The sequence below is a fragment of the Struthio camelus genome, chromosome 10 (assembly GCF_040807025.1).
Source record: "Struthio camelus isolate bStrCam1 chromosome 10, bStrCam1.hap1, whole genome shotgun sequence".
NCBI classification, from domain to species: Eukaryota; Metazoa; Chordata; class Aves; order Struthioniformes; family Struthionidae; genus Struthio; species Struthio camelus.
The window spans coordinates 26684454-26705030 of record NC_090951.1 but is presented as its reverse complement, the minus strand read 5'-3'; the positions used below and the strand labels follow the sequence as shown (position 1 = coordinate 26705030).

The following is a 20577-nucleotide window of genomic DNA, read 5'->3' as shown; positions in this document are numbered from 1 at the left end:
CCAGGCTGAAGTAGCAATTTCCAGTGTGCTTGTGCCTCCCCGCCCACAAAGAGCTCTGCAGCAATCAGCTAGTTCTAAGCTCTTTTTCCTGGAAAGTGTGCTGGCAGGAGGGTGGCAGCAGCAGTCTGCTCTCTGCAGCATGCTCCTTCAGCTGGAAAATGTGCGGTTTGCTGCACATTTGTGCTGGGTCAGAGAGAAGGGAACAGGCAACACAGCCAAGGCGCCCGACAAGGCATCCTGGAGCTGATTCCTCCCTGGCAGGGGTCTCCATGTGTCTCTAGGGTTTCTCATCCAAGAGGAGCACATGCCAGAGACAACACCAGCCAAATGGCTTGGCCCAGCCAAGGTGTCCTTCCGTTGCAGCTCCAGGGACACATGGACACCACCTGCGGCTCAGAGTTAGCTTTCCATAAAGCACTCTGCTGAAGTTCCTTCCTGTCCCACACAAAGCACCAGCTCCACTTCTATGGTCTGCAGGCTTGCTGGGCACTCCTCACTGCCCATGTGGGACACAGGGTCCCAGGTCAGGGGTCTAGGAGCTACCAAGAGGGTTGCTGGTCAACATCTTGGCCGCTGTATCTGGCCAGGGGAGAGCAGCAGTTGGGAGCTACTGAGGATCCTGCCAGCCTGGCAAAGGCAGTGGTCCCCTGACCCAGGCAGGACACTGGCTGCAAGACCCCTTGGGCTTAAGGACTCCAGAGTGTAGCTGTGGTATTTGGGAAATGGGGTACCTTTCTGGAGCATTGTGGACGGCCCAAGGCCTGGAGAGGTTGTGGGCAAACAGGAGCTTTTAGGGCCATTGCAGGTGCTTGAGAAGGGCTGGGGACGCGAGGGAGGCCTGGGAGCTGTGGGGGCCCTTGCCAGGGCGTTCAGGGAGTTCAGGCTGGTGTTCAGGGAGCAGCTAGGGCAGACAGGGAAGTCAGGGACTGATGTGTGCTCTCAGGGGCAACAGAAGGGGCTGGGATGCATGGGGAGAACTAGGCAGGTGTGGATCCACAGGAGGCTGGGGCACGTGAGGGCAGATTGGGTGGGGTAGAGAGACTGGGAACATGCCGAGGGGGATCTGGTGGGTACAGGAGGACTGGGCCAGTGTGTGGGGACGAGGGCAGAGCAGGGGCACCGAGGCAGTGCAGGGGGGACCAGGGCAGGTGCAAGGGCCACTGGGGCAGGGGCACCAGGGTGATGTAGCGGGACTGGGGTGATACAGGGGCCCAATGGTGATGCAGGGAGACTGGGACAGGTGCTGGAGGGACTGGAGAAGGTGCATGGGCACTGGGGTGACGCAGGGGCACTGGGGCAGGGGTGTTGCGGTGCTGCGAGGGGACCAGGGCAGGTAGAAGGATACTGGGGTAATAGATGCGGGGGGACTGGGGCAGGTGCAGGGGGCACTGGGGCAATACAGGGGCCCCATGGTGATGCAGGGGGACCGGGGCAGGTGCAGGGGGACTGGGGCAACACAAGGGCTCCGTGGTGCAGCAGGGGGCCCGGGGCAGGCGCTGGGGGAGCCGGGGAAGGTGCGGGGGGCGGCTGGCATCGAGCGGCGGGCGGGGCCGGGCCCCGGGGCGGGGCCGGGGCCGGGGCCGCGGCCGGCGGCGGCGGCGGCGGGGCCGGGCCCGGCTCTGCCCCACGTGCATGTGACGTCCGCGGCGGGCCGGGAGCGCGGCGGAGCGGAGCGGAGCGGGGCCATGCAGCCCCCGGCGAGCCCGGCGGCCTCGCCCGGCCCCGGCGCCCCGGCGGGCTCCGAGCTGCTGCGCTGGCAGTGGCGGGAGGTGCAGGTGCCCTGCCTGGTGGCCGCCTGGATCCTGGTGGCCAGCCTGGCCAAGATCGGTGAGTGGCGGTCCGGTACGGTCCGGTACGGTGCGGTATGGCATGGCCATCACCCCCCGCCGTGCCCCGCGGCGGTCGGCAGTGAGGACACGGGCGACCGGGCAGTGTTCGGGTTTGGGGACAGGGAAGCAGGGTTGGGGGGGTGCGGTGGGAGCATGCCAGCTGCGGAGCAGGCAGGACCCGCAGGGGTAGCCCCGGAGAGCCTGGTGGCATCTGGCCCTGTCTGTGCCCTGCAGCGCCTCGGGCTGACCAGGGCAAGGGATGCCACCAAATGTCAGCACACAGAGCCAGGGCTCTGGGACAAGGGGCTGGAGCCCAGCTGGTGTCCGTCATCTCCTGGGTGTGCTGGCACAGTAAACATGTCCCAGAGAGGACTGCAGCAGCCTGGCACAACCCTGCCCCACATCCCCCTTCCCTTTCCGTGGGATGACAAGCAGTGACAAGCCAAGCCCTGTGGCAGTGGGTGGCAGGGCTCACCTGGAGGCTGCCTTTAAGATGCTACCCAGGGACAACCCAGTGGCTTAGTTCCCTCCCCCATGAAGGATGGACAGGTGGGCGCAGAGGAGGGAACATTCAGGAGAAGAGAAGCTGAGCAGAGATGCCAAGCAAGGAAGTCTCACAGCCTGGAGGTTGGCACAGCAATTGCCCCCAGTAGGGCTGGAAGCGGTTCAATCTCACCAACCCTGGGAAGGGCTTGGTGGTGCCAGTGCTGGGCAATACATTGCCCTGGGAGCTCGGATCTGGGGTCCACAGACCCATGCCTGGGGTCACCTACAGTGACCCAGTGACCTGGGTCACTCCCGGTCCAGGTCACCTCTGGCTCTTGTGCTGCCCAGCTGAGAGTGTGGTGCCTAAAAGACATGCAGCTCGGGAGGAGCAGCCCCTACTTCCCCTCTCTGCTGAGAGAGGCTGCTGTGGAAAGGTGCAAGGAACTGGGGCAGAGGATGTGGTTTGGGCTCCCTGTGGGGCACCCCAGGCTGATCCCCAGAGCTGGGGGGCTGACTTTGCTTGTATCTCTGCTCTCTGTGGAGCAGGCAATCTGTGAGTGTTGACACAGAAGACCAGGCACAGACTGATGCTGAATGGCTGTGTCCTCCAGTGGGCTGGCCGGTGGCTGCACTTGCATGCGGGATATCAAGGGCACCCTGCGATCCTGGAGGGGATGCCCACATGTGGATGCAGTGCAGTCCCTCAACAGACATCCCCTGGGGCTGGTCCCCTGGGGTGGCTCTGCCTGCTGTGCTGGGCCCAGGAGATGAAACAGTGACCTTGAACAAGGTTTCCTCCTTTCGATGCAAGCTGTGTGGCATGGTGCCCATGGTAGGAGGGTGGGCATGCCCTTATTTTGGAGCTGGTTCAATACTCTAGAAGAAATATGCATTTGGAGACAGGCAGGGGAGAGAGTCTCTGGGCAACTGGGGAGCAGCAGGAGCTCCCAATATATAGGGGAACACTACATCTATGGCCCTCAGCTGGCCTCGGCCTGTCCCAAGCACCATCAAAACTGCTGCTGTAGGCCTCACACTCCTTTCCTTTCTCTTCTTCCTCGGCTTCCTCATAAGGAAGAGCTGAAGTGTTGCCATGAGTGAATTAAGGGGCACTATGAGCTTAAAAATATAACCTTTTATCTGCAACTGTGCCACCTCCAATTGCTGTATGCATCTGTCCTAGCTGCAGAAGATCAGACAAGTGATTCCTTTCTCTGATGGTTATTGCCTTCTTTCAAACATCTCAGTGGAGCCACTCTTTGTTCAGGTTTCCCTCAATGCGTTCCCCACTGCACCCCCCACCTCATTTTTCCAGGCAGTGTCTGAGGATGCTGGAAATCCCAAACCCCCACAACATCTCTTGGTGGACAAGTGCACTGGCATGTGTTTGAGTCAGTGCGCTCCAGACTCAGCTGATGAAGCTGGCCAGGGCTGCTGGACTCATGGTCCCAGCATGAGGCTGTGTCTTACATCCTAGAAGCAGCAGACTGGCTGCCCCTCAGCTGCTGTGGGTGATTCTGCAGGCATACCAGGGCTGAGGAATGGGAGCCCTGGACCTGGCAGCACTTCGCATGCTGCTTGCTCCATTTTCTCCCTATGGAGCTCATGGAGTAGGCAGTTAGCCCTAGGTACATGCGGTTGATTTTATCACTCAGCAGCAGAATCCAGAATCCCCATCTGGATTAAATCCAGAGCGGTTCCGGGATGTGGATGGTCAAATCTGAGGACTTGCTTGGTTTTTGGTCATTGCCAAACCCCCAGTCCCCCCACAGTCTTTCAGCCTTGAAGCTAGCTGATGGCTTCTCTCTTCCTGGTGGGGAGCGTTGGCCTGCATGGAGGTTGGTGGCAGTGATGAGATACAACGCAGATGGCCTGTTGTTCCGAGCTGTCTGGCTCAGCACATCCTATGGATCAGATTCATACATTCATAGCCTGGAGCAAGGAGAGAAATCTGGACCCCGAGCTGAAGGGCTGCAGGCAGTGCTCATGGAGCAGCATCCTGGGAAGACGGTCCCTGGAGATAGTATGGAAACTAGGGTGCGTGCTGCCCCCAGAGTGCACAGGGGGCTCATCAGGGACTCAAGGAGATGGAAATGGAGGAGGATGATCTCTGAAAACAGGAAGGGGGCAATGCTGGCTGTGTAGGCCTGAATCTTGGGCGTGGGCTGGTGCGGCGGAGCCATTGTGGTTGTGGTGCTGAGCTGCCAGCTCACAACCCTGTGACTGCAGGGGAGGAAGCGGCCTGGAGCCTGCGTGACAGGAAAATGACACTGTAGGCTCTGTTCTCCAAAGGCAGTCACGATGCTGGGGTGCCCTGAGCCAGCAGAGAGCAAATGCCCAGCGCGGGGAAAACTAGTCTGGGTGTTGCTTTCCTTCACAGGGAGGAGTCATCTGGGCTGTGTTGCTTTTCTGTACTGGTCAGAACATAGATCTGTTTTAATGAGATATGGCGAAGAGTGGAATGAGGGACTGATGATGCTGGAAAGCCCAGATGTATCTGCATGGGGCTGGTGCCTCCTCCTGCCTGGTGGTCTCTCCAGGCCGGGGTACCCAGCGCCTGTGTACCTGGTATGTTCGAGAGGCCTAGCTACAGCATCCCGAAAGGGAAGCGCACTCTCCCTGCAGTGTTTCTCTCTGTGCTTTCCTCAGGGATTTGGGGGTTTTGCTGGCTGGGGAGGACCGACCTTGCCTCGTGTCTCTGAGTGTTGCCCCACACCTGCTTCTCATCCACTTCTGCCTTAACGGGCACTGCTGGGGAGGGTTTTGCCAGCAGACAGACATTTTTCCACCCAGTAGCATCCCCACAAGTCAGGACCTGCAGTCCTTGCAGCACATGGTCCCTTGACCGTGTTGTTTCCAGTGCCTACATCTCTCTCCCTGGCTGCTTTTATCTTGGTTTAGTTGTTTTGTGGTTTCCACTGGCACTCTGATCAACACAGGGACGGCGCAGACTGGCCCAAAGTCCTCCCAACTGCAAATCCTGTATTATGGATATGTGGATAATGGCTCTGAAGTTAATTCACATGTGGCTAAGTTACTGTTGCTGTGGGAACGTTAATACTGAAATTCTTGACTGGTGTGTGTAAAATTAGAGCTCTTACCACCCGTCCCTGCTCACTGCTCCCGTGGTGCAGAGCTCCTGTTCTGTGATTTGCTTGTGAGGGTGGCAGCCGTTCTGTGAAGTGGCAGTGGGATCAGCCCTGTGCAGGGTAAGTGAAGCTGTAAGCCTTTCTGTTCCCTGAGCCAAGTCCAGAGATCCCTGGGAAACTAAGGCAGTCACAGTGGCCTCGTCACAGATGCCCAGCTGCAGGCAGCACCACCTGACATGCCGCTGCTGCACCACCCTCATTGGTGCTCCTTGCATGATGGCAGAGGGTTTCCTACCCATGTTGCTGGGTAGTGGTCTCAGCAGCCCCGTCGCCAGGCCTGATCCAGGTCACGCAGGGAAGTGAGGCCAAAGAGATGCCCAGTGGGGCCAGGTGGTGCAAAATGGGCCACGTGGGGTGGCACACTGTGGAAAATTGGTGGCACAGGTATTGGAGCAGGGCAGGGACCTGTCTATTCTCTTATTGATCAATACCGGGGATGTAGGAAAGTGAACCACCTGGGATGCCCTCATTGTTGGACCAAGAAGCTGTGTGTGCAGGCTGTATTTCTCTCATCGCTGCTCTTCTCTTCTTTGCCTGGGTTTACAGCCCTGCAGGAAGAATGACCGATGAGGGCTGTGAGCCAGAGCAATGCCCCCTTAGCATCTGTGTGCTCTCTCAGGTCCCTCTGCTCAGCCAGGGGACTTCTGCCATGCAGGTGCAGCACAGAGAGTGAATATGGGTTGCCAGCAAGGAGCAGGGAGTGGGGATCTTGGCAATGCTCCTGAGCTTGCAAAAAGGGGCTGGATGTGTCGTTCTCTTGAAAACTTCAGAGCTTTGTTCCCGTGGGAGGGAAATGGTTTCACAGCCTGCCTCAATCACTGAGCGAGCATGGTTCGCCCACTGGTGCTGCCTTCCTCAGGCTCGCGTGGGGTGAGCTGACGCTGCTTGTGTGGCTGTTTAGCAAGAATATTGCTGGGCTTCTCAGGGCTACGAGCTTTCTTGGAGGGCCAAAGTCATCATACAGCACTGCTTCAGTGGCGCTACCAGGCAGGACCCCAGCCCTGTGGCTGTGATACTTAGCTGCAGAGCCATGACAGAAGGTCTGGCTTGGCCCCAGGTGCCTTGTGAATCTGGCTGTGGTTGGTGCTGGAGCTGCAGCTCACACCACCCTCATGCTTGCTGCTCTGCCCTTGCCAGCTGTGGCAGTGTTCCTGGGGGGCTGCGTTATGGCAGGGGAGCAATCTTGTAGTTTGCTAGGATTGTATAGACAGGGTTCACCATACGAAGGAGCAGTGCAGGTCACTGTGAAGGACTGAACCAAAGAAAAGCAGTCCTTATCCTGCAACATTCAGTCGTGGGCTCAGAGCTGGTTGATTCTGCTTGGGAACTAGATCTTTGTCATTGACTTATCTCATCTAATTCAGTGCTCAGCTGCAGTCAAGGGAAGCAAATCAACTAAGAAGTGTTAGAAAGGAGTGAAGAACGTCAGGAGGCCACTACCTGAGCGCCCACAGTGTCCGCATCATGGGGATGCTGGGACTGGTCCCAGAATGGATAGAGCAGAACTGGGACAGGTTCAGGGGAGGAGAGCAAGGGCAATAGAGATATGGAAACCTACTAGGGAAGCATTGCCTGTTCCTGAGCTTCTCTCTAAAGCCATGGGAGATGAGACGCTGGGGCTAGGCAGACCTAGGATCTGTCCGTGTGGGTTCCCAAGGAGGGAAGTGTCCTAGGGAGCCAAGTGTCCTAGGGTCTATGTGTGACCACAGCACAGCTTTCCTTCGAAAAGGAGACATGAGGAGGGATGAGTTGGCACAAGCAATGGACACATCTAATCCAGCTGAAGGGCTTTAGAGACTGAGTTTTGAGTGGGCAGCAGGGCTGAGCTTGCAGCCAAGTAATGGCTCTGTGGCTGCTCTGATGTCCCTTGTATCTGCTGGGTACCCAGAGGCAAAGTGCTCAGAGGTGGCTCTGGAAGTGCCTAGAGGAACCCACAGCCCAGGAGAAGATTTCTTTCCAATAACCCTGGTGCTCTCAGGCATAAGCCTTGTTTTAACATCACGTGAACAGCTTCCTAGCATCTGATGGACAACTTATGCTACAGAGAGGGGTGGACGTCACAAGTAATGACAAGGACTGATTGCGAGAACTCAGCTGTGAGGGCAAAACTGCTGTGACCCTCGCCAGCCTTCCCCCACAGGCTGCCCTTCGGGGGTAGCAAAAATACAGTACCCCATGCTAGGGAGGAGAATATACAGGATGGGAAGTTGTCCTTGTGGCCCTTCTGGGAAGCTGGTATGATTTGGGTTTACGTAGGATAACCTAGCCTTGGGGATCAGGCTGCCCCGGAGGAACAGGAGCTGGCTGGCCGGCATGGCATCCCGCTGCCTTGTGCTTGGCTGCAGGCTCATTACCACAGACCTGACAGATCAATATGAGGGCATAATCTGCTTTGTTTAAAAATATATATCCTATTTTGCAGCAGTTTAAGATTTGGTCCAAACCTCACATTGAATAAACAAATTACCCAAAGTGTCTGTAAATCTGCGGTTCCCATGCTCCTCCTTTTCCTATGTGCAGGTAGGTTCGCTAGTGCTGAGGAAGGCTGTGCTCTGGGGAGGAAGCTAGCTGACTTGCTTGTGCTGCAGTGTTTTGCATGCTGCTCTGTTAGCTCGCTCAGACAGCTGCAGACAAGGTCACCCCTCTGCCAGGGCTGAGCATCTGAGTGGGGTAAAGTGTCCCTGTGACCAGGATGCCCTCACCTGAACAGCAGCCAGCATTGCTTGCGACACTATAAACATGTTCATTGACTGGCTTTTTCCTTTAAGGATAGAAGCCAGAGGCCAAAAGAGAAAAATACCTAGTTGCTTAGCTTATTAGACAGTGGCTTAGGAGGAAAAAGAGGCTGCGAAGAGGCTGGGAATTGAAATCGTGACCTGAGAGTTTCCTGTGGCCAGCTAGCTGGAAGGTCTGCTGTGCACACGTGGCCACAAAATGACCTTAAATGCTCCCTTGTCCCCCTCTGTGGGCAGTTGTGCCCCAGCCAACCATTTTGTGGAGCCTGTGGATTCAGGATGCTCTGTCTACATGCCCCTTTTGCTGATGCTCACGTTCTTCCTTTCCTTCCAGTTTTCCATCTGTCGAGGAAGGTGACATCCGTCGTCCCAGAGAGCTGCCTCCTCATCCTGCTGGGGCTGGGCCTAGGGGGCATCGTGTTGGCTGTGGCAAAGAAAGCCGAGTACCAGCTGGAGCCCAACATGTTCTTCCTCTTCCTCCTTCCCCCTATCGTCCTAGACTCAGGCTACTTCATGCCCAGCCGGCTGTTCTTCAACAACATCGGTGCAATCCTCACCTATGCGGTGGTGGGCACGCTCTGGAACTCCTTCGCCACTGGCGTGGCGCTCTGGGGGCTGCACCAGGCCGGGCTTATGGGTGGGTGCACAGGGCCCAGAGCTGCAGGGTGTGGGGTGCAGCACTGGACTGGGCTATGGGCTTCCTAGCTTGGGTTGCACCATGGGCTGCATCTGCAAAATATGGGTTAGAGGGTGCAAGGTGCCCCCCAAGCTCAAAGGATCTGCCTGGCCCCAGTGCAGACTCCCAGCAGGTATTGCAGGAGCAGGCTGATGCTGGCATCCCAGGATCATGTTGCAGTGAGGATGTGCCTGGCGGCGAGTGTCTGCCGGGATGTCAAGTGTGCGGGAAAAATGGGCCCTGCTTGGCAATGGGCTGACTCACAATTTTGCTATTTTTGTCACCGACCTTGTCTAGCTATGCTTCCTTGCTGCAGAATTCCCCATCCTTGGCTGGAGCCAGTCCTGGCTGGACTGGACTGTGTTTTGAGCTCTCCTGAGCCCAACGAGCTCACTTAGTGCCTGGCCTTGAGATGGGGTTGCCCAGCTCTCTTTGGTGTATACCTGCCTGAGGTGGAATGATGATGCACCTAGGTGCTGAGGGCAACATCCAAATCCTGTTCCCCTCATGTTGCAGTGAGGATGTGCCAACCCTGCCTGGCCTTGGGTCCCCAGTGGGATGGGACCACCCCCTGGCTCAGCCCACTGTGCTCTGAGCTGAGACACTGCAGCCAAGCTGCCAGGAGCAGGTGGGGGACAGTCTTCTTTCAGCAGCAGGGCTGCTTCATCTGGTGAAAGGGCACTGGGGCTGATGGGGTGCCTCAGTGTGGTCCTTCTGTCCTGGCAGATCCGGGCGTCGAAGCTGGGCTGATGGATTTCCTGCTTTTCGGCAGCCTTATCTCAGCTGTAGACCCTGTGGCAGTGCTGGCTGTCTTTGAAGAGGTCCATGTGAATGAGACCCTCTTCATCATTGTGTTTGGCGAGTCTCTCCTGAATGATGCTGTCACTGTGGTGAGTTGGAGCTAGGGGAACCTTAAGGTGGAGCTTGGCGTGGGCTGGGGGTGCTGGAGTCCCCCGGAATAGGCAGAGAATGCAGATGACATCCCCAAACCTGGGAAGACTGATGCCCCTACTCTCAGGACCCCTCCTCTCTCCTGGCCTTGAGGGAAGGGGGCAATAAGCCTGCGCTTTGCCTACTGAAATGAGCTGTGTCCCCAGGCAGATGTGGGACAAACGATGCCTCTTCTGCAGGGACTGTCCTGCCTGCAGCTGCTGCCCCTTTCAAGGCAGGGCCATACCCTGCCTTCCTCAAGGGATTTGTGTTGCCTGCAGGTGCTGTACAAGGTGTTCAACTCTTTTGTGGAGCTGGGCCCAGCACACATCCATGCCACGGACTATGTGAAGGGGGTAGGTGAGTATGTGCCCCATCAGCCCCTCCATTTCTCCCTCCAGCACACGCGTATGGCGGGGGGCAAGCATAGTCACCATCATGCAGCAGGGTGGATGCTGAGCACTTGGAGCTCTTTGATACTCCATCCCAGCTGTTGTGTGGATCGGGCACGCATTGGTCATCACCATCGGATGGTGGGTGCTCTGGCAGGGATCCAGGCAGGAGCGTGGGGCTCAGCTGTCTCAGCATGGTGAGGCTGTGGGGCACAGGAGCTGGGCTTGCTTGCTTGTGGTGGGCCCCAAGGGTGCAAACGAGCCTTCTCCCCGCAGTCTCCTTCTTCCTTGTGAGCCTGGGGGGCACGGCTGTGGGGCTGCTTTTTGCCTTCCTCCTGGCCCTGATCACGCGGTTCACCAAGCGTGTGCGGATCATTGAGCCTCTCTTCGTCTTCCTCCTGGCCTACGTTGCGTACCTTGCTGCTGAGATGGTCTCGCTGTCCTCCATCCTGGCGTGAGTACTGGGGTGTTACTGGGGTGTCCCTCAGGGGGATCCAGGAAAGTGGGGGCACTGTGCTGAGCTGTGAGCAGACCTGCTCATCCTCCTGCAGTAGGGTCACACTGGCTCCTTCTGCCCTTCTGCAGGGTCACCTTCTGTGGGATCTGCTGCAAGAAGTATGTGGAAGCCAACATCTCCCAGAAATCCCGTACTACTGTCAAGTACACCATGAAGACCCTGGCAAGTAGCTCAGAGACCATCATTTTCATGTTCCTGGGCATCTCGGCTGTGGATACCTCCAAGTGGGCATGGGATACAACGCTGGTGCTAGGCACCCTGCTCTTCATCCTGCTCTTCAGAGCCGTGGGTCAGTCTGCCCGGCTGTGCTTCTGGCTGGTAGTGGCCAGCCCTTTCCAAGCCAAAAAGCAGTATCCCCTAAGAGGGCTAGGGCAGGGGGCCAGCCACAGCTCCTGGCCTGGGCTTTGTCCCATCTCCAGGAGCAGGCAGGGCTCTGACAGCATCCAAGGCTCTCTTTCCCCTTCTTCCCTAGGCGTTGTCCTCCAGACCTGTGTGCTCAACCGCTTTCGTCTCATTCCCCTGGACAGGATTGATCAGGTGGTCATGTCATATGGCGGCCTCCGTGGAGCTGTTGCCTTTGCCCTGGTTATCCTGCTAGATGGGGCGAAGGTCAAAGCCAAGGACTACTTTGTGGCGACAACCATCGTGGTGGTGTTCTTCACTGTCATCGTGCAGGTCAGGATGGGCACTGTGCCCCTCTCCTGGTCACCATGCTCCCCATCTAGTGCTCCCCTCTCACCCAAAGCCAGCTTGGGGGACCAGGCTGGTGCACAGTACTGGGTCTCCCATATGCTTGAAACATGCCCCTCTCTACTGCAGCTCGCTCACCCCTGAGCTGGGCTTGGCAGGACCAGGAGGGCTTAGGTCTGGGCCCCAACCTGTGTTTCTACAAACCTCTTGCCCCTGCCTCCTCTCTGTACTGATGGTGCAGCTTCTTCTGCTAGTGCTGGCTGCATGAGGGGCCCATGTGTATCCCCAGTGGGTTGGGGTGGAAGAAAGGGAAGGTCTGGTTATTGTCTTCCCTTGATGGAGAGCCTGCAACCCTCCAGCCCTGGCCCTCGGAGCATCTTCTCCTGCCTTGCCGCAGCAATGTGCTGTGCAGCTGGCATGTGGGAGAACTGGACTGCCAGGCATCCCATGAGCCTGCAGGTGCTTGCTGCAGTCCTCCTCTAGCTAGTGCTTTGCTTTTTGTGCAACTTTTGGTGCTCAGTGCCTCCCTGGCACCCCATAAAACATGTGCCTGCTATGCAGGACTGCCTGAGATGGCTGTCACAATGCTGGAGCCATGACCCAGGTTGTTTCCCTATTGCAACAGAGTGCATCTGGCCAGGCTGTTTTCTTTACAAACCTGCTGACTGCCCATAGCTCTGGTAATCCTACACCCCTGGAAGGTGGCAGGCCAAATCGATGGCTGAGCCTTCCCCTTGCCTGTGGGGAATCTGTACCATGGATCGATATGGACTAGGTGGGGGAGGTTAGAGGGGGGGGCTGCTCGCCTGGGCACAGGTACCCTTACGGGACTGTCCAGTCCCCAGGCTGGCCGTCATCTGGGGTCCCAGGCTCAGCGGCTCGGCTTGGTAGTGGTGCATATGGCTTGCACCAATGCTTTCCCTGGTCAAATCATGCTGCTTCTACTCCTGAGTTCCAGCAGTTCAGCCTCTCACTTTCTCAGTCTTTCCCTTGCCCTCTGCTACTATTCTAGGGCCTCACCATCAAACCCCTGGTGACATGGCTGAAGGTGAAGCGCAGTGACCACCACAAGCCCACACTGAACGAGGAGCTGCATGAGCACGTAGGTGCTGGTGCGGGGGCTGCCCCAGCTCCCCGCACCGCTGGGGCTGAGCGAGAGTGATTTGGGGCCTCAGTGCCACTGGGCATGCTCACCCCTGGCATAAAGGGTGCATCTCCACTACTCTCACCTTCTTCTCCCCCCTCAAGGCCTTTGACCACATCCTGGCAGCAGTGGAGGACATTGTGGGGCACCACGGCTACCATTACTGGAGGGACAAGTGAGTGTCTCACCTGGGATCCTCCCCAGGCCGTCAGGTGGACAGGGGACCTGCCAGCCACAGGGACATCCGCGGTCCCTGCTGGAGGACACCCCCACTCTAGGCAGGGCAGCATGAGCAGGAAGGCCGTCTGTCCCTCTGTCCATCCTTCTGGAAGCACACAGTCTGGCAATGGCCTTGCTTTCATGGAGCAGACCAAGGCCACAGAGGTGTCCCAGAGAGACGCTGGGCAAGTGTGAGGGGGACAGCTTGGCTGTGGTTCAGGTTAGTGTTGCTTGCTAGTATTGGAACTGCTCTGGGGCCACGGGATGTCTGTGATGCCTGGTGATAGTTGCCCCAGGGCACACCACGCTTCCCTAAGGATGGAGCTGCACTGAGGAATGAAGTCTGAGGAGGGACCAGTCCTGTTAAAACTTTGGGACTGTTTTTTTGCAGCACCATGACAGGAAAAGGATGCAAAAAGCCTGTTCCTTGGAGGGGAAGCACTCCGGCTGGGGAGTAATTCTGGCCCAAGTCCCATCCCCATTGCTATTTCTGCCCATCACTCCCTCAGGCCTGCCAGATTTCTCGCTTCCCCTTGGCCAAGGACAAAGAGTCAGTGTGTCCTCATCTCCCTCCTGGACCCCCTCCCCCACAGTGGTCCACCCCTGGGAACGGCCAGATCCTGCACACCCAACCTGCTTTTACCACGCTTTGAGCACTTGTGACCTTGCATAGGCAGGAGGCACATGACCTTGTACCTACTTGCTCCTTCATGGTAGCTGAACTGCCCTTGTCTTCATCTCATGCCAGGTGGGAACAGTTTGACAAGAAGTACCTGAGCCAGCTCCTGATGAGGAAATCTGCCTACAGGCTCCGGGATGAGATCTGGGATGTTTATTACAAGCTGAACATCCGTGATGCTATCAGCTTCGTAGACCAGGTAGCGGTGAATGGGCATGCTGCAGGAGCTGGGCCGGTGGGATGGAGCGGGATGGCCCTGACAGAGCCACCACAGCTGGAGGAGCCAGCTGGGTCCTGCCTGGCCTCTGGCCTGGAGTGGCAGTCCCTCTTGTGCATGACTGCACACATCCTTTCTGGCTGAGGTGTTGGAGAGCTTCTCACTGGTGCATAGGCCCGTGGTGAGACATCCAGCATGGCCATGTTTGTTATATGGCCATGCTGGTAGGGACAGAGGGATGCAGAGCCCATGATGGGCCTGAGGAACCACTGTTCATGCAGCTCCTTTGAGCACTGGTGCTTGGTCTGGCTGTTGGGACAGCTCTACAACATCCCCCAGGAAACATGCGGCGGCTCCTGCGGGTGTCACATGCCTCCACAGAGCACTCTGTCTTGCCAGTTTGTGGCCCAGCACCAAGCTGGGCCCAGTGGCCCGTGGGCACCAAAGGCTGGTGCCTATCCTGTGGCCCAGCTGGCTCCCTGGCTACTCTGACACCTGCCCCACTCTTCCTGACCCTGTAGGGTGGCCATGTGCTCTCTGCCGCCAAGCTGTCATTGCCCTCCATGCCCAGCCGCACATCCATGTCGGAGTCGTCCGTCACAAACCTCCTGTGAGTATGAGCACCCCGGAGCCCCCAGCCTCCAGGCAGACCCCACTGGACCCCTGCAGCTGCCTGTTTTTACTGGGGATAAGTTTTGCTGGTCCGGGTTGGGTTGGGGCAGGAGCCCTGCTCCATCAACTCTTCTTCCCTGGCCAGGCTCCTCACCCTCATCCCACAGAGGGATGGGGTGTGCTGCCCCATCACCCCAAAACCCTACTGCCTGGCATGCCCCCTGGGCTAGCCTACAGCTGTGGGTGGGGCTGGCTGCCAGCTGTGGGACTGGCCCTGAACAGCAATGGGTGCTCCAGCTCCATCTTGCCCCCTAGGAGGGAGAGTGGCAGTGGCGCATGCCTGGACCTGCAGGTGATTGACACAGTGCGGAGCCGCCGAGACAAGGAGGATGCTGTGATGCACCATGTGCTGCGAGGGAGCCTTTATAAACCCCGCAGGCGGGTGAGCATCCCTTGGGATGTGACAGATGGCTAACACTGAGCATAACGGCACCCTAAATGGGATCAGGGATGGAGGATGCTCCATGGGGCCAGCTGCTCACCCTGTGTCTCTTTGCCTCTCCCTTGGCCAGTACAAGGCCAGCTACAGCCGTCACTTCATCTCTCCAGATAAACAAGAGCGGCAAGATAAAGAAATCTTCCGTCAGAACATGAAGAGGCGGCTGGAGACCTTTAAATCCACAAAACACAATGTCTGCTCTTCCAAGAGCAAAGCCAGGCTGAAGGAAAAGGGCAGGAAAAAGGCAAGTGCCTTCAGTCTCACGCTCCCTCGCTAACTTAGATATTTGGCCTCTCCCAGCTGTGGACAGTGAGGTCCTTCAGTGAGTAGATGAGGTGCTACAGGGCACTGACATCTCCAAAACCACAGAAGAGAGCAGAGACAGGCTCCAGGGCCTTATCTCAGTTCTGGGTGTGCTTTGCATGACCAGTATGGGTACACAGCTTGCATGGACCGTACACAGATACATTATAGTGTTGCATGTCCATATGTTCCCATTGTGTGAGAACTGCCTCGGGTACTTGTTTCCTGGGCAAACATCACTCCCTGGTTGGGAGCCCTGGAGGAACATTTTCAACCTGCCACAGGAGCTAAAAACTTGTTTTCAAAGTGCACTCCCTGTAAAGTAGCCTGAACATCATTGCATATCCAGGGGGGTTAGGCCCAGAAGTGTGATATTGCTTCTCAAGTTGGGCCTTTGGTGTCTGCCACATTTGGAGGCTTTTGAAGCCATTGCAGCTGGGCTGTTTATTAACTGAGCCATGAAGGTGCAAAATCTAAGGACGAGAAACAACTGGCTGTCAGCTATGAACCAGCCGGGGTGAGAATGTGTGTCCCTGGAGGCTACCATGGCTTGCAGGGCTGTCTGGGGATGGGGCTCGGGGTTTGCACAGGGCAGGTCCCAGACACTGTCTTTTCCTTCACAGAAGGGCATCTCTCTGACCAGCGATTCGCCCAATGGGAAGACGCAAAGAAATGTCCCCTGGCAGGAGGCGGGTAAGGCCAGCAGGCAGGCAAGGTGACGCTCCAGGACCTAGTTTGCAGATCCTGGCAAGGGAATCTTGCTGGGCCAATTGGGATGGGATGGGAGCAGCAGCCCTCTGCACCTGCCTGCTGCCCCACTGCTAGCTTGGTGGTGAGACAGCACCCCAGGCTGGGCTGGCAGCAAGTACTTCTCTCATGAGTGCCAGCTCTCCAGAGGGTCAGCTCACAGGGTGCCCCATCCTTCAACCATCCCCCCACATCTGGCTGCAGCTCCTGTCTTGGTGATGGTCAGCTCAGATGAGGAGGAGAGCAACAGCTCGGAGACGGAGAGAGAGGACGATGAGGGGATCGTATTCATCGCTCGAGCCACTGACGAGGTCCTGCAGGGAAAGAAGACTCCCAGTAAGGACTAGCACTTCTGCAGTGGGCAGGGGAGCAGCCTCCATGTAGTTTGTCTTTCTTCCACCTGGGGGGCTAAGCTGACCTTGGCCTGGGCAAAACCAAAGTCAAGGGAGCAGCAAAGGGAGAGTTGCTCTCCTCCACAGCCCTGGAGGCATGGCAGAGCCTCCCTGGGCGTCCTGGCAGCTTCTGCATCCCTGAGTCATCTGGAAAGGCTCCCCATTTGGTACCGCTGGCCGTAGCAGTGTTTTCAGGGCAAGAGCCTTGCAATATCCTTCTCACTGTCCTCCTTTCTGCATTCCAGGCAGCCTGGATGTCTGCCCCAGCCCCTGCATCATCCCGCCATCACCCACCTTGGCAGAGAAGGAGCTGCCGTGGAAAGGAGACCAGGCTGATCTAGCTGTTTATGTTTCCTCGGAAACCACCAAAATCGTACCAGTGGATATGCAGAAAGCTTGGAACCAAAGCATCTCTTCCCTGGAGAGCATTGCCTCCCCACCAGGCATTGAGACAGGACCCCAGCACAAGAGATTTGCTTGCCCAGTGCTGGAGGAGCAACCTCAGTCTGCCAGTCAGGCGATGCCAGAGCAGAGCTCCTGCTTCCAGTTCCCCAGCCATGTCTCTAAGAGCAGCAGGTCACAGAGTGACAGCAGCCCGGATGGCACTGAGCAGCAGGAGCTGCAGCCTTTGATGGCTGCAGAGGAGCCGAGCAGGATACTGCCCTCCATGGAACCCAGGTGGCTCATCCAGTTCAACAGAGCGAGCCAACTTTGAGGCAGACTGTGGATGGGGAGAGGGCTGGAGAGCTGCAGACAGGCTGCAACCAGTTGGCTGCTCTGCTGTCTTGCTTTGTAAAGCTTGTATATGTCTCAGTAAACTCCACAAGTGGCAGGAGAGCCTGGTACTCCTGCTGGAGCTGTGCTCCAGGCTGGGCTTTGCCCGCACACCTACCAGTGCAAAACTGGTAGGTAAATGAGCTTTGTGCTGCAATAGCGGGTACCATCCACCCAGGGAGGTGCGGACCCAAAACCTCTTTCTTCCTCTCCAGTTCTTACAATCCTTGCAGCCCTGGGAGGCCAGATCTGTTCTTCCCAGAGCTCAGATCCCAGCCTGAAGTGATTTCGCCATGGCTGTGCCGCCCCAAGGCCTGGGGGATTCTGGCTGACAGGGTGTGGCTGCTCACAGGTATTAGGGCACAAGCTGATTTTACAGCCTGTCCATGCATAGAAGGCCTCCCAGGCAGAGAGCAGGGAGTGGAGGCCAGTGCATGAGAGATAGCCCATCCCCATAAAGTGACTGAGCCATTGGCTTCAAGGCCACCATAGTGTTGTTTTCCCTAGAGCAAGCATGGATCTTGGCCATGAGGCAAGAGATTGGCTCCTTTCCATGGCAGCTCTGTGTTCCTCGTGTTATGGACGTACCACGGAGGCAACGCCTTGACCTTCTCAGGACTGGGAGCTGTGCTCCTGGGGATCGGCTCCACCGGGAGCCAGACTCCTGGACGCATACGCACAGGGAGTCTCCTAGCACCCAACCTGCTGTCCCAACCTCACACCATTTGTCTGGATGTGTTCCTGATATCTGCTGCTGTTCAGCTTTCTGGCTTTGATAGGAGACGGCTACCCTGCACAGTATCCTGAGTATTCATCCTGCCTGCATCCCGATTCCTCTAGTTGCCTGGAGCCCATCAGCCAGGAGGGCCGACTGCAGTATGAAGAGGGGAGCAAGTGGGACAAGCAGCAGGTATGAATGTACATTGGGAGCAGGGGCAAGGGGAAAGAGCTAAGTGCGTCCTTGAGGTGGAAATGGTCCATGGAGTATCCCCAACTCTCTCATGCTAGCCCAGGCCATGGGTGGGGGGGGGGTCTCCTGTGCCCAGCTGCAGTGCTTGAGCTTTTGTGTGGACAGCCTGGGCCAACATGAGCAGGTGGGGATGCTCCTCTTAGGGAAGAACGGTGACCTGGGCTGTTAATTCCAAATGTTAAGCCCATGGAGCTGCTCCCAGTGGAGCAGGTAAATAACTGCCTGCTCCAGCCTATTTGGGGATGCTGAGCCAGCAGGTGTCGAGGGGACACTTAGATGTGCTTGGTAAGCAGTGCTGTAGCCCAGCACGGGGCAAGCGAGCTGGTGGTACCCACTGGTACTGTTAGCACGGCTCAGCAAAGGCCATTCTGCTCTGTACCTGTTCCACCAGCTTGAGTGTGAGGTTTTTAGAAGGTTTTTATATAGTTTTGCATTTCTTGTATGCCTTATTCTGGTTTTGATTTCTGATATTGGGCCATACTAAATCTCTAGTTGGGTCAGTGTTTTCTGTAGCCATGGGCACCACAAATGGCTCAAGGCTTATCTTATTTGCAAGAATATTGTTTTAATGTGAAAATATATGCAGACTATTTTGTAATGTTCAATAAATCAGAGTTGGAGCAGGTATCACCATCTGGTCTCACTGCTGTCTGGGAACATTTGCATATCTTGCTTCCTACAGCTCCTGGTTTGGTTCTCCCTTACAAACACCACATCCCCATGCCTCTCTGCTCTTCTCCACCCTAAGACACAGCTCGCCTCTCTGATTTGATATGCCTAATTGGCTTTCCTAGTTCAATGATGTTTGCAGAAAAATGTGAAATTCTTTCCAAACAGAAGCTTACCTGCAGGCTTGCTGCAACACCTGACCCATTGTTAGGTCATGTCTCATTCAAGCATCCAGAAAGAGGCCAGCAGGCAGCCTGTTGTCTCCAAGTTAGCTCTGTGCTGCTGTCTTCCTAATGGCATTTCTTGCTGAGCATCATGTTTGCCTGCACAACAGCCCAGTGCTGAGAGCCCAAATCTTCCCATATGCCTACCTGCCTCTACAGATTTGACATCTCTCTGAGGTCCCTGGTGTCATGAAAGAAGACCCCCTGTACTGTTGCAATTTTTGGAGAAGCACCATCCCCAAAGAGCTTTCAGCACCTTCTGAGATGTTGAAGCTGTGAGCACGTCCATGCTTCCTACCTCTTTGCCAAAAAACATGCTACAGTTTTCAGATAGGTCTATTTCAGGGTATTCTCGATCACAGAAACCTCTCAAACTGATGAGCTCAAATCAGTGCCACAAATCCAACCCTGAGAAACCCTTCTGCAGCTCAGCCTGAGTTGCTGGGCAGCTGCATCTTTCTATGCCAGTAAAGGCTGGTAACTTGCCTCGTTCTGTTGGCCACACTCCTTCTAACAGAGCCCCAAATACGGTTTACCTGAGTCACGGGACCAACATTTTGCTTATACTCAACTTGACATCTGCCATCATCCCTAGGTCCAAAGGGTCCAAAGGCAGGGTCACCCCCCCAGGTCCAGGTCCAAATGCAAGGTCCCTGTACAGCCCTTCCATTCCTGGCCCCAGGATCTTTGCACTGCTCCCAGTTGAACCTCTTGCTCCTTCTGATTTTCCCGTCTGCCCTGCATCCCAATGTCACAGGGATGCTGGCCAAGGCGGGCTTTGTGTACTGGACCTTCATGCTGACACATTGCCACAGACCAGCAGGCAAGAGTGAGCCTCATGGATAGCACAGCCCTGACTACAGCAGGTGGCGCTGGTGCATCCCACTAGTCGGCAATCACTTCAGGCCTATGGCCTGAAGACACCACACTGCAGAGCTGGGTGGGAATGTAGAGAGAAGAAAATGAGATGACACCGCAAAAACTCTCAACTACAGTAGAACGTTGGGAAAATTAGTGATAAAGATGTAAAACAAGAAAGTTGTAGGGAATAATGAAATCTGATTAGATAAAAGATAATTTGGCTTGTAATTGGTTTAAGCTGCTACTTTCAGGGGGAACAATGGGGAGAACTATAAAAGATTAATGCCCTCCTATGTGGGGTGGACTCTGCTCCGGACAGCCGGACTGCCCCCAGGACTGCCACCTGGTGAAAGGGGATGCCTGCACAGTGATTTCTCCATGACCAGCAGGACACTGAGGGATGGGAATCCATAAGACAGCAACTTTGTTGCAAACACAAAGAACATCTAGAATTATCTTTTAGTGCTTGGCTGTAGTGAGTTAGGCTGAAAGATCACAATGTAGGAGTGAGCAATAAATACTCATAATTAATAGCTGTGTTGCACTTGGAGTCCTTGCTCTTTTATGGTTCCCCTTAAGTTAGTGAGCATCTGAAAGAATCCTGGGGGCGGTGCCATCCTTGGTGCAATGCCACACACATTCACCTGTGAGGATCAGGCTGTTTTGCTGGAAGGGGTGGGGCCATGACACTCAAGTCCGCAGAGGAGGAAAAGGAGAGTCTCAGCTTTGGGAATCACCAGGCCTGATTGCTGGTGCCTCATGCTGTTATTTGAGCCTAGCAGCTAATGTGTTTAAGTTGTATGGCTGGCTCTGGAACCAGCATGCAGAGCAGTTCTCTGCAGAGATGTCAAACTTGCTGGTTC

At 56.2% G+C, this 20577-nt stretch overlaps 1 protein-coding gene across 5 annotated transcripts; it reads left to right on the top strand.

Moving 5' to 3' along the window:
- The first annotated feature begins 1652 nt into the window (after positions 1 to 1652).
- Positions 1653 to 18587, top strand: SLC9A5 (solute carrier family 9 member A5). Of its 5 annotated transcripts, XR_011143129.1 has the most exons (17): positions 1653 to 1827; positions 8534 to 8836; positions 9602 to 9765; positions 10068 to 10161; positions 10474 to 10651; positions 10783 to 11003; positions 11187 to 11389; positions 12417 to 12506; positions 12653 to 12723; positions 13516 to 13645; positions 14185 to 14273; positions 14591 to 14717; positions 14848 to 15018; positions 15701 to 15770; positions 16029 to 16160; positions 16462 to 17956; positions 18085 to 18587. XR_011143129.1 is itself a non-coding variant. In XM_068955461.1 (16 exons), the coding sequence occupies exons 1-16, from the start codon at positions 1686 to 1688 to the stop codon at positions 16929 to 16931; spliced, it is 2640 nt and encodes an 879-aa protein (XP_068811562.1). In that variant the 5' UTR covers positions 1653 to 1685; the 3' UTR covers positions 16932 to 18587. The 5 variants fall into 5 exon arrangements, 4 of the variants coding, with proteins under 4 accessions (XP_068811562.1, XP_068811561.1, XP_068811563.1 ...); XM_068955461.1 differs by having other exon boundaries at positions 10087 to 10165; positions 16462 to 18587; XM_068955460.1 differs by having other exon boundaries at positions 16462 to 18587.
- The last annotated feature ends 1990 nt before the right edge of the window (positions 18588 to 20577 follow it).

Coding starts and splice junctions, on each gene's coding strand:
- SLC9A5 (XM_068955460.1), top strand. CDS start 1,686: ATGCAGCCCCCGGCGAGCCCGGCGGCCTCGCCCGGCCCCGGCGCCCCG. Junction 9,766..10,067: donor TGAATGATGCTGTCACTGTG/GTGAGTTGGAGC, acceptor GCCTTCCTCAAG/GGATTTGTGTTGCCTGCAGG. Junction 13,646..14,184: donor CTATCAGCTTCGTAGACCAG/GTAGCGGTGAAT, acceptor CTGACCCTGTAG/GGTGGCCATGTGCTCTCTGC.